Source organism: Sinocyclocheilus grahami, unplaced genomic scaffold (assembly GCF_001515645.1).
Source record: "Sinocyclocheilus grahami isolate Dianchi unplaced genomic scaffold, SAMN03320097.WGS_v1.1 scaffold254.1, whole genome shotgun sequence".
NCBI classification, from domain to species: domain Eukaryota; kingdom Metazoa; phylum Chordata; class Actinopteri; order Cypriniformes; family Cyprinidae; genus Sinocyclocheilus; species Sinocyclocheilus grahami.
Genome location: NW_015505433.1, coordinates 522,383 through 536,254, shown reverse-complemented (window position 1 = coordinate 536,254; position 13,872 = coordinate 522,383). Strand labels below are relative to the sequence as shown.

The following is a 13,872-nucleotide window of genomic DNA, read 5'->3' as shown; positions in this document are numbered from 1 at the left end:
CATAAACTAATGTTAAATGAAGTGAATGAATCATGTTGGGTTTTGTATAGGCCTAGCTCCCAGAGAACAAAAGCTGTTAACAGCTGTCACACTGTTCTTGACTGAAGGTGGCAAGCAAATGCAAATGAAGATAAATGCAACATTTATCTCTTCACCCGTCTCACCTTATTGGCCATACAGTTGAAGAGTTTCTGCTCAGTATTTGCAGTCTTATTGTTACACCTTGTTTAATCACTCATAAATTTTTTTTCAAAATCCCATGAACAATTGCTTTGGCCCCTTTGCCTTGGTTTCTCTATCAACTTTGACCCCCTTCCTCCCTTTTTATTTTAAATGAGACCTATCATAACAGAATGCACACTAGGTAACAGCTCTGCAACCTTGTTTTTCTTGTTCAACAGGGGAGACTAAACCGACCCTTTAGTCACAGCTTCAGTGTTTGTTAATGTGAACAAAAATTCATGTAAAAGCCTTGTAACCCATAGTGAAATTAATTCAGCAACATCTGGATATGATTTCCATTTACTAAGAATGCTTCACACCTTGCAACCTTTTACAAAGGACATGGCATCTATTTACAAGTCATATGTTGACTGTGAAATATTGCATGTAAAGAGCTGAAGCAGCATAAAAATATTTGACCCGTTCTGCACACTACTGGCTAAAAGTAGGTAGAATATATTGACTAAAGAGACATACTGTGTACTATTAAGTAGGCATGTTTTACATTATAAATGATTCATTAATATGCCTTTTAAGAATCACAAAGGTTGCTGGGGGCAAGTCAGTGACTAATTTAAAAGGGAATATAGATCCGTCATCTCTTTGGAAACTACAGCACACTGGTTTCTCTGAGGTAAGCTTGTTGCTTGGTGATGAAGCTTTGGAAAAAAGACTGGCTGAGGTAGCTGCTCTCCTAGGGAAGCTAACACAATCCGAAATGAGGTGGAAATAAATAAATACAACATGTTCAACATGGTCTGGGCTCTTTGTAAATGATAATGTTATATAAATCCCAAATCCTTGCAACCTTTTACAAAGGACATGGCATCTATTTACAAGTCATATGTTGACTGTGAAATATTGCATGTAAAGAGCTGAAGCAGCATAAAAATATTTGACCCGTTCTGCACACTAATGGCTAAAAGTAGGTAGAATATATTGACTAAAGAGACATACTGTGTACTATTAAGTAGGCATGTTTTACATCATAAATGATTCATTAATATGCCTTTTAAGAATCACAAAGGTTGCTGGGGGCAAGTCAGTGACTAATTTAAAAGGGAATATAGATCCGTCATCTCTTTGGAAACTACAGCACACTGGTTTCTCTGAGGTAAGCTTGTTGCTTGGTGATGAAGCTTTGGAAAAAAGACTGGCTGCGGTAGCTGCTCTCCTAGGGAAGCTAACACAATCCGAAATGAGGTGGAAATAAATAAATACAACATGAACACATTACATTTTCATTTAAAATCAGGACAAACCTCATGCATTTTATTCATCACATTTGAGTCTGGTTCCTTGCTCATGGTGAAATATTGCCTGTGAAGAACTGAAACAAAATGGTTCAGTTTTGAGTAGAGCTTCAGAAGACAGCTGAAATATGAGCTCTCTCTACAAGAGTTGCCATAGGCATTTTTCTTGCTCCAAATCCATCTTAAAAAAAGGGCAGATGACGTATGAGAAGGAATGGTTGCAATTAACTTCCCCTAAAAATAAAACTATGAGTTTAAATGCAATTGAATTTAATATATATTTATACAGGATGAATTTTACACATGCTGTTACCATTCGTAAAACAATACCAAAAGGGAAAAATAAAATACACGTCAGAAGACAGCTGAAATATGAGCTCTCTCTACAAGAGTTGCCATAGGCATTTTTCTTGCTCCAAATCCATCTTAAAAAAAGGGCAGATGACGTATGAGAAGGAATGGTTGCAATTAACTTCCCCTAAAAATAAAACTATGAGTTTAAATGCAATTGAATTTAATACATATTTATACAGGATGAATTTTACACATGCTGTTACCATTCGTAAAACAATACCAAAAGGGAAAAATAAAATACACACTTAAATTAAGGTGGTTGAGGCATAATAAATAACCATTAATCCGGCATTTCCTTGGGCTCAGCTCCCACAAGGTTAATTTTGAAATAATATGGCTCACTGGCACCTAAATAAACAAACATTGGAGTAGATCCACTTACAAGTCTGAATAATGGCACCAGTCATAATTTACACATAAATTGCTTTGGTGAACCCACTGTCCCCCAATAAACATCTTGAAACTTTAAGAAATGACTGGTAGAAACATTTAGTACATTCCATAAAATTGTCATTAAAATAGATACCATTCTACACCACTAATGATTACTACACTTCTCACCCATGTGAAGGATAACAGTCATTTCTCCTCATACACAAACCGGGCATCTGAAATCCCACCAATTCACGGTAGCACCAGTGAGCTTCGGCCACACAGGCAGGGGTTTAAGCCTTTCTGGGTCAGAGTTTCCCACCCGCTTTTCCACAGACATATGGGACACCCACACAGCCATGTAGTAAGAGTCCTGAGTTTTAGCTGCAACTGTTTCCAACGCCTGCTACAGGATGAGTCTCTGGCCCAGAATTTTGCGGTTAATCTCAGCCAAGGCCACCGAGAACACAAAAGCCTTCTCGTCGGAGAGGTTGGCATAAATATCAACCTCCTTTTCCTGTTTTTCTGTGAAAGAAAATAAAAGAAAATTAATAAAACAACCATGACTGGATTGTTATCACCAGGTAAATGTCCCAATTTATTATAGGATACAAAGCATAATTCAACTACCAAAAGGGCAGAACTTTAGACTAATGTCATTTAATTGAAACTCTTTGTTTAAAGTAAAAGGCACAGCAGATTTGCAGTGAAATGAAAATCGTCGCTCCTCCATGGAAGAGCTGATCATGCATAGAAGCTTCCAACCCGGCAATGATTTATTCAGCAGAGAGTAAAGAAAGAACCATGTGCGTAAATCATTAATCCACAATATGAAAGCGGTACACTTGGAGCCAGTACAATGAACCACATGCCACCCTGATGGCTGCTGAATACTGAAGATTTCTTTTGTCCTAATGTCCATGGAGAGAGGAAAAAAAAGCTTTATCTAAAACATAATAGGGTTGCTCAACAGAGAGTTTTATTTAATAGGAGACACTATTTGGTTTACAGCTAGGTGTGGCCAGGAGTAGGATCAGTGGTGACACACCAAAAAGAGGCTTTTATTCTAAATGCAAATTTAAATAAACAGAAATCTCTAGGGGGAGTGTGAAAACAGAGAGGGGCATGATGGGAGTGAAGGTCAGTTTGAGGATAGGAGTGGTATGTGCTAAGTTTACTGTATCTGGACTCCAAGACACAATTAAACACCATGCTGCCAGTATTGTTTTATACCTCCTCTTGGCCAGATGCTTCAGACGTGAGAACATACGTCAAAATCTTTCATTTCCTAGCCCAATATTACAGCAACTTCTCGAAAATATTTCTTAACGCTTAAGACATTTGAAAATCTCCTAAATGTTCCTCTTTAAGTTTGTGCTCATTTACTGTTTGACCCAACAGGCATTTAAGCTATAAAAATAAAGCATGAAAAATAAATGTCACGTCTACAGTGAAAAAAGGTGTTCGCAAAAGCAGAAAAGAAACCTTATTCACAAGAACCCTTCAAAGCGCACTCACTCAGAATGCTTTCACTGAGCAAACAAGAGCACTTTTCAAAGCAACAACCCTTTTTGTCAGCTTAACGAAACATTTGTTTATATTGATATTCTAATTTTTTAAGAAATTGGTTGGTTTCACTATCTGAGCATATACATTCTAATAACATATTCCAACATATATTCCAAGAAAAGTTTATAAAATAAAGTCTATTATTATTATTATTGTTGTAGACAACTAAATTGACATTATTTTAAATGCAAATGAACAAATAACAGCAATAAAATCAGCCTGGATGTCTACATTTCTTGTCACTATCTGAGCATATACATTCTAATAACATATTCCAACATATATTCCAAGAAAAGTTTATAAAATAAAGTCTATTATTATTATTATTGTTGTAGACAACTTAAATTGACATTATTGTAAATGCAAATGAACAAATAACAGCAATAAAATCAGCCTGGATGTCTACATTTCTTAATGTTAATGTTTATAGTGACCATAAATCTATAATGATTACTTTTCCCCCAGACACGCGGGAGCAGCACATTACCTTTTTCTTCCTCCTGCTTCTTCAGCCCAACAGTTTTGGGTCTGCCTCTTCCTCTGCGGATCGGATCTGACTGACTGCTGGAACGGGGTCTCCTCCTATTTTCCATATCACTGGTTGATGTTAAGTTTATCTTCTCTTTTCTGATTCTCTCTGTTCGTCTTCTCGTTGCATCCAATTTGTCTGAAACACAATCAAAAGGTTAAATTACACAGTATCTGCTGTTGGTACACTCATATTCTAGATATACAAACTAGCCACACCATCTCATAAACCGTTTTAATACCATCAGCAGCCCTCTTTTGCCCTCACATGATCTTTAGACCCATCCCCCAACCATTATTGACAGACTAAAAAGCCAAAAGAGGGTCTGTGAGTCCACATGCAAATCAGCAAATGATGGAAAAAAGCAGAGTCATATGCAGAGCTACAATCAGAGAATTAAGAGCTTGTTACTGAAGGAAGTAGGCCTGCATCTCTCTGAGGGAGTTTATCTATAGGACTCTTCAGGCTTTGAGTAAACGTCATTAGTAACAGACTCAGAAGAGAGATCATATGAGTGACTAGACCAGAATAATAATAATAATAATTTGAAAGCTTTTTAAAGAGAAAAAGAAACAGATGCATTCAGAATTTGGACAATTGAATACATAATCTGTCCACGATCTCAAATGTAAAAAGAAATTATAGGGAGTTTTTTTTAAGTATCAAATATCTTTGCTCTAAATGTATATGAATGTGTAAAGTCAATTATATATATTAGGCACTGTGACTTTTTCCAGCATTTTATGTTGATTGTTTATTACATATGTTTTTTGTTTTTTTTTCATCGTTCACTCATTTATTTTGGTGTGACAAATTCATTTTAATACATGTACTCCATGTAGCCTCTCAATTAATATGAGCTAATTAAATTTACATTTATAATAATAAAAATAATAATAATAGAAACATGCTGTTTAAAATATTTTTAGACAAGCATGTCAACTTTCCAAAAATTTGTTTAAATATATACACATATATATATATATATATATATATATATATATATTCACATATGAGAATTAAGAGCTTGTTACTGAAGGAAGTAGGCCTGCATCTCTCTGAGGGAGTTTATCTATAGGACTCTTCAGGCTTTGAGTAAACGTCATTAGTAACAGACTCAGAAGAGAGATCATATGAGTGACTAGACCAGAATAATAATAATAATAATTTGAAAGCTTTTTAAAGAGAAAAAGAAACAGATGCATTCAGAATTTGGACAATTGAATACATAATCTGTCCACGATCTCAAATGTAAAAAGAAATTATAGGGAGTTTTTTTTAAGTATCAAATATCTTTGCTCTAAATGTATATGAATGTGTAAAGTCAATTATATATATTAGGCACTGTGACTTTTTCCAGCATTTTATGTTGATTGTTTATTACATATGTTTTTTGTTTTTTTTTCATCGTTCACTCATTTATTTTGGTGTGACAAATTCATTTTAATACATGTACTCCATGTAGCCTCTCAATTAATATGAGCTAATTAAATTTACATTTATAATAATAAAAATAATAATAATAGAAACATGCTGTTTAAAATATTTTTAGACAAGCATGTCAACTTTCCAAAAATTTGTTTAAATATATACACATATATATATATATATATATATATATATATATTCACATATATTTACAATTAGGGCTGGACGATATGGCCAAAATTTATATCACGATATATTTCTTAATTTCGGTCGATATGATATAATTCCGATATCGATATGAACACTATTTATCTGAAATAGAAATCTTTTGTAACATTATAAATGCCTTTATCATCACTTTTGATAAATTTTAAGCATCTTTGCTAAATAAAAGTATTAATTTCTATAATTTCGTTCCCCCCCCAAAAAAAAATTATACTGACTAAGCTTTTGAATGGAATAGTGTTACAAAAGCTTTTTATTTCAGATAAATGCTGATCTTTTGATCTTTCTATTCATCAAAGAATCCTGAAAAAAAATGCACTCAACTGTTTTAAATATTTATAATCAGCAAATCGGAATATTAGAATGATTTCTGAAGGATCATGTGACACTGAAGACTGGAGTAATGATGCTGAAAATACAGCTTTGATCACAGAAATACATTACATTTGAACAGATATTCACATAGAAAGCAATTTTAAATAGTCAAAATTTCAAAATGTTACTGTTATCAGATCAAATGAAAGTATCATCGAAACTATTCTGAAGACAGTCGGTTCCCTTCAGATATAAATTCATATAAAACACCCGCGACGTGTTTTGATTTTGAAATGTGCAGCGCTCATGTTTATTCAACGAAGTCAAACGCCACAAATAAATCAATGTATGGAAAACACTGGTAATGTATATCGAAATATCGGAAATGTGTTTAAAAATCATATCACCATTATTGAAAAAAATTATATCGCGATGCATATTGATATTGAATTATTGTCCAGCCCTATTTACAATAATCAAGCACTTGAATGATTGATGACTTAATCTTGGTGTAACTCAATTCTGTGAATCTCTAATGGCAACACATTCTTTCGGCAACAGATATTTTAAATATTTATATAATCAAGTATTTCCATGGCAGCCATTTGATTCTAAACGCTGTGCTAAGATCTTTTTCTGCTCACTCCGTTTACAGGCCTGCTGTACGACTGCATGTTAACTCAGGAATCCAGGCCCTGTCAAAAACCTGCACTAACAAGAGGAGCTCTGTTCTACAGCTAATTAACACTGTGTAACTCCTTCACAACTAGGACACAATCATGAAGACGGGGTTGCATCATGTGTGAATATTACTGTAAAACATCTGGAAAGCTTGGCTGTAAATTAGATCAAATATTCTTGTCACGTTTGCCTTGTTTCATGTTGAGAACAAACACCATTTTATAAATGAATGTCTTATTTAGGCTTTCATTTAATATTTTATCTGAATTAAAATTCTCTTTCCAAGAAGCAAACAAAGCAAGGGCAGCCAGGCCAATCTAAATAAAGTCTGTCCTATTTCAAATTGAGCACATTATTCTTAGCGGAGTGAAGGTAAGCCCTGAACGAATACTACTGCTAAAATGGAAATGTTTCTTGGCTACACCCTTCATATAACAGAAGTGGGATCTCACACCCTCCACATATTAACAAACGAATTCCTTACGTGACTTGTAGAAAGCTCATTATTATTTGAACAAAAAATGTAAGAAAGTGGAGAAGTGGGGAAATCAATGTACACATTACACCACTGAAAAACATTCAAACAAAGAACATTTGTGCAGAGCATTCCAGTCATAACTCAACGTAACAATCACAGACTGAGTCTGCGCCACAACAAAAACACAATGCACATGCAAGCTGGGCTGTGAAAAATAAAAATCATAAAACTATCTGCCCATTTATTATGCACACAATGAGAGGTTGTTTTCTAGGTTATACAATACAATACTAATAACTGACCTAAAACCTGACATCAGTGCTTAAATATTAATTCCAAATAGCAGAAAATCAAATGAATGTAAAAAAAAAAAAAAAAATTCACCAAATAATTTTGAAAAAAATGCACACTGAAATGTGCTCATATGCCCAAGCTGTGTAACTATAAGTCACATAGTTGTCACATTTTAACAAGATCATGACAACCCAAGCTGGCCTCTTATTACTTATATAACACACTTTTTAAATTTTGTACAGACGTCATTTTGTGACATCACTTTACAAAAATCCCTCCCATTAAAATTACAACAAACTTCCAGTTCAACTTTGACAAATTTATTTTGTATAATGTAATCTTTGGGAGATTTTATAAATGACTTGATGTAGTCCAAATGTTTTATCAAGGAGTTTCTTGATAAAACACTGGCGGGAGGGGGGTGGTGGGAGAGAGAGAGAGAGAGAGAGAGAGAGAGAGAGAGAGATAGAGCGCTAGGCGGCAGGAACACGCTTTTCAGACAGGAATTAGTTTGCCCTTCCCCCAGCTCTCTTAGCACTACTCACACAAGCAAACAGCCATCACTGCGCAACTCATCTCAGTATTCTCAATGCATCCTGCTGACTGGAAACTTGCCTGCTATTTATTTCCATTCATTAGCCCAAAGAGTCCAACACATACCGATAGTATACCAAAAATAACAGTTTTTTTCAACATGACTCATGCCTCATGAGTATAGCCAGAAAACACGGGCTAACTATGGCTGACTCATTATGGGTAAATATTAAAGGGATGAAATGAGCAAGTATTCATTTTCAGTGGGACAGAAAAGTTTGCCGATTATCTGAAATTAGGTTCCATTGTAATGAATTTTAAACATCAATTCAGCAGCAGTCACTTTCCAGATCAACAGTCACGTTGAATCTAGTTAAAGGCCACTTGATAAATAATTTAACAGTACATAATTTAGCATAACATAATATAGGAGTGGATATATGGGGGTTTCATTTGCATAAAACACATAAATGATGCACAATTTACCCATTACTGGAGACCTCTCATTTAATTTGGCATTGAGAAGCTTTCGGCTTATGAAGACGTAGCCACAAGAACAGGATTTACAAGCCACAGGAATCTGAGAGAAACAGAAAGAGCTCAGTGAACTTCACTACACACTGAAATTCACGAACAATGACTGACTAAACATTTCACAACACTGGAGGAATCAATATGACACATTTATGGAGGAGTCAAAAAAATATGCGTCTTATAAAGACAACACTGATGTGTCCTTTTACTGGGAGAAAATGACACTGACTATAGTAAACAAGAAACAATACCCTGATGTGCCAAAACACGATACAATGACACAAAATACAGTCTTATGAAATGATCTGCAATAACGCGAGGTCTGTTTGTTCAAGGGCAAAATAAACAATGAACATTCATCGTTTATACGTCCAAACCAGCATGAATATATCATTGTATCGTTATTAGAAGAGGCTGGAGCCTTTAGATAAGCTCATGCACATTTAAAAGCACTGTAATCGCAGAAATCACCTTTTTCGTGATATTTAAAAAGAGACTGCATGAAACCATTGAAATGTCACTGTTTCAATGCAGTAAGCTGGATATCCCTTTACAGCCTTACACGTTTTCATTGCCAAACTAAAATGAAAACAAAATTTGGTGGCTTATTATGTGATAAGGTACATAATATCAGCAATATCACTTCAATAGAAACAACAAAAATGTGCAATCCATATTTCACATCACGTAGCAACGTTGTTTGTAACTCACAGATCGAATAAATATCGTTACCTTATTGAAGCACACACCATACTTAAGATAACAAATATGTATCATTCATCATTAAACAACAGCTCACCTGTTGGTCACACTCCGGGCATGATTTGGTGGCCATTTTCACTTTCTTCACTTTGTTTGTAGACATATTTATAACGACGAGCTTCAATAATATCCCTCGACCTCGGCGGTCGTACTGTAAAACTTGCAGCTGCACTACCGCGCACAGAGAAGTGCAGCTGATCGGGTTCCCGGGAGCTCCGACACACACACAAGCCGATGGACCGTCAATCGCACTATACAGACTGCGCATGCGCACTGTAGAACTTAGCTGGGTCCGGGCTGTCAGCTCACGTGACCCACAGCTAGTAATGGTGAGATTGGTCCAATTTTTTGTCTACACACTATAAAGTTGATGACTGGGCGTCACAAAAGCAGCTCTGAGAGCGCGAACGGCAATAATAAATATTCTACTGGCCAGATATTTCCTTTATGCATGCAGCACTCACGGAGCATGCGCACTACAGCACGACAGTCACATGGGTGAAGAACAATAAGTGCTGATGTAGGTGAAATAGACATGCTGGTTGAGACACTGCAATCACATTTTAATATTAATAAGGACTCTAAACTACTCATTAATGTCATTGTATCTGTGAAGAGATGTGTTTTTTTTCAATATCTTTATGTTCCTGACAGGCATCATCTTCAGCTCAGTTAGCCTATTATAGGCCTGTTAATGTTCTTAGCAGAAGTTTTTGTATGAGTGGCTTAGAATATAAACACATTTCTTACACGTCCTCTGCTTTTTTATGCTCCAGCCCAGTTAATGTTTTTGTTCTGTTGTTAAGGACAAAACTCAGCTCCTCTTAACCCCACCCACTGCTAGGCTTTTCTTTTTATATGTCTCACAACATGGGATACAATCAAAACATTGTATAAAAAGGGTGCTTGAAATAGAAAGGTCTGGAACAGGAATATGTTTTGTTTATAATACAAAAAAAATGTGAGAGATGATCAGGGGGCTGTTTTTATTTTACGATCTAAATACTTAATGACACTAAGTGAAAAAGACCACAAAAAATCCTCTCATTCTATGCAAATATGTGATTACAGCATCTGCAGCTTTTACAATTCTACCAGCCTGTCCTGTCTGCAGAAAGCATTTCCTTCATCACTATTTCAGTCTCTGTTAATATTACCCCAAAACACTGCATGGCATAGACTGCTTTAGTGTTTTGAAAATACAGCAGGGAAGCAACATTTTGTCTATATCACTTTGAAATATTAAAGCCCACTATTGAGTGATTTAAAGGGAAATCTTAAAAGAATATAATGTGTGGCTCTGCAGACTTCATGGTTATTAGTTGCACTGTGGGAATCTCATGTCCTCTTCATATGCTAAACAAGTCATTGCTCAGCACAAGGCTACTCTTTTAACCTCTCACACGATGACGTGGGCTACTGGTACACATAGGGTGTTAGTGAAGTTTTCTGAGAAAATTTGAATTTCGATCGGACTGAAAGAAAATCTTGTTTGGGAACAACTGGTAAATCTTTCTTTTTGTTATATTAAAACATGTTTTCATTGGCATGCCAGAAGTTATAAGTGAAAACACTCTTTACCAAATATCTTATAAAATAGCGTCAACAATTCTGTGTTTTTCTGTCAATATGGGGTGCTGTGTGTACATTAATGAGGGAAAAAAATTACTTAAATGATTTTAGCAAATGGCTGCAATATAACAAAGAGTGAAAAATTTAAGGGGGTCTGAATACTTTCCGTACCCACTGTATTTATATATAATCGGGATTATAAAGCCTTGTGTCCAACAGATGGCAGCATTTCAATCAGATTACATGTAATTACAGTCTACAAAAACATTTTCACTACTCCAGCCTTTGACTTGAATCTGTGTCTACTTTACAAATAAAACTCATATTAATGCATATAGTGAGTCCACCTGTCCACCTGTCACTTGAGTGTGAAACTCGCTAGACTGTGAAACTTAGAGATTTTAAGATTTTTATTTGTCCAGAAAAAATTAATTATGGGTAGGACACTGGCAATCTGGCAATTAGATGTTTTAATGAAAATGATCTCAAACTTGATTTTTACCGTTATTTTGAAGTTATTGTAGGTACTCTACTGTAGGCCTTTGCACTGTCTGCAAAAAGTGAGATGTCACGCCAAGACAAAAGGCAGTAGCTAGCTTCCACATTATATACAATATTTGGGTGCTGATCACCATTTACAGAATCATTATAGTAACATCTGTATAAAATCTAGTGATCACTGGCTAGGCTAACATACAGTAATGTAGGCTAATTCAATTTTTTTTCTGACAGTAACAACCAGACAAAAAGTTAAACGTGACTGGATACCGTTTTGCAACCAATTTATTTGCAATGTTCGCTAACATTAAAGGTTGCAAGACATGCTTAGCTTATTGTTTTTACATCGAACTGAATGAAAATAGCTTAACCTATAACGACTTGTGGATTGATGTGAACGCCAGCAGGAATAATGCTCAGAATGATTGTGAATTAAACATCTCCGATGATGTTCATTGCAATGTTTTTTATCGAGTTTCAAGAAAAAGTATGAAACGGATTTAATTGCGATCAGTAACTGGTTTTATGTGATACGCTGTCATGGCATTCGACTCCTCACACGTGCAGAAGTGGGCAGCCCCGACTGAGAGCTGGCATCTGCATTATAAAAACAAAATAAAAACAGATTATTTACGATTAATTATTGTTGCCAAGTTATCTAGTCGTTGCTTGTTTACAGTGCTTTGTTATAACGGAACAGTTTGTTAGATCGCGATCTATCTAATTTGTTTGTCTAAAGAAGTGCCGACAGATGTATATAAGTAAGTCACACCATAATTTAAAAGCGCAGACTTTAATGTACAGTAAAAACAGAGGCAGAATACCGTATAACTCCAGGCTGGCACAGTAATATTGACGAACGGCTAAACAAATGCAGAGCACCGTAACTTAATTTGAGCAATCTAAAACAAAGAGAGGTAACTGATGATACCGTGTTCTGCCTTGGTTTCTCCTGGGCTTTTCTCCAAGATACTTATACACATGATAAAGGAGGTCATATATGTCCCAAAATTATCAATAACTCATTTCGACCAAAAACGCAGTTATGGTGTTTTGTCTTTGCACGGCAGCACTGCTGTCACCATAGACAGGGGCGTGGTTTCAGCAACTAGCCACCTCAGCTTCACCCACGTCCGCCTTTTTGCCCATTTTCGATTATCCGAGAGTGACGCGCGGTGACGCTCTGCCAAGATGGCGGCGGTCGGCTACACCGACTTTCAAAAATGCTCTTCTGGGGCCGGTTGATTCAAAATAAATGTTTACTCCAAAGTCAAGAACAGGTGCATCAAACATTTTTCTATATGAAAACTAAAACATTTCAATAAAACACACACACATACACAAACAAACAGCAGCATAATTTTAAAAGTAACAATCAAAATGTACACAATAATTAATCAGAATCAGAAAGAGCTTTATTGCCAAGTATGTTTCCACATACCAGAAATGTGTTATAGTGTCACAATCTTCCAGTACACGGAGACAACAACAACACATAGATAATAAAAATAAGATGTGAATAAAATACGCATAAATATAAACCACAAAAACAGAATACATTGTATGTACAGGTGTGCTATAGATAGAATAGGAATAGAATAAAATAAAATAAAAAAAAGTTGTAGGGATGTACTAGGATTTAGGGTGATAAATAAGTATAAGGTTATTGCACATATTTTAGTTGCACAATGGGAGAACATTAACTGTTCATGAGGTAGATTGCCTGGGGAAAGAAACTGTTCTTGTGCCTGGCTGTCCTGGTATTCGGTGCTCTGTAACACCGACCAGATGGCAAAAGTTCAAAAAGGAGATGGCTTGGATGTAATGGATCCAGAGTGATTTTCTGAGCCCTTTTCCTCACTCTGGATGTATACAGTTCTTGGAGGGTAGGCAGGGGGGCACCAATAATCCTTTCAGCAGTCCGAACCATTCAATGTAATCTTCTGATGTCTGATTTTGTAGCTGAACCAAACTAGACAGTATTGAAGTGCACAGAACAGACTCGATGACGACTGAGTAGAACTGCTTCAGCAGCTCCTGTGGCAGGTTGAATTTCCTCAGTTGGCGAAGGAAGTACAACCTCTGCTGGGCCTTTTTAACAGTGGAGTCAATGTGAGTGTTCCACTTCAGGTCCTGAGAGATTGTGGTGCCCAGGAACCTGAATGACTCCACTGCAGTCACAGTGCTGTCCATAATGGTGAGTGGAGGGAGAGCAGGGGGGTTCCTCCTGAAGTCCATGATCATCTCCACTC

General features: G+C 36.0%; 1 protein-coding gene across 1 annotated transcript; it reads right to left on the bottom strand.

Annotated features, from left to right (window-relative positions):
• Positions 1-1,841: 1,841 nt before the first annotated feature.
• cunh16orf87 (chromosome unknown C16orf87 homolog) lies at positions 1,842-9,931 on the bottom strand. The gene is made up of 4 exons (XM_016290085.1): positions 9,588-9,931; positions 8,741-8,834; positions 4,258-4,437; positions 1,842-2,726 (listed from the first exon to the last, which is right to left on the bottom strand). Exons 1-4 carry the CDS (start codon positions 9,816-9,818, stop codon positions 2,608-2,610), a joined length of 624 nt encoding a protein of 207 aa, XP_016145571.1. The 5' UTR covers positions 9,819-9,931; the 3' UTR covers positions 1,842-2,607.
• Positions 9,932-13,872: the final 3,941 nt, after the last annotated feature.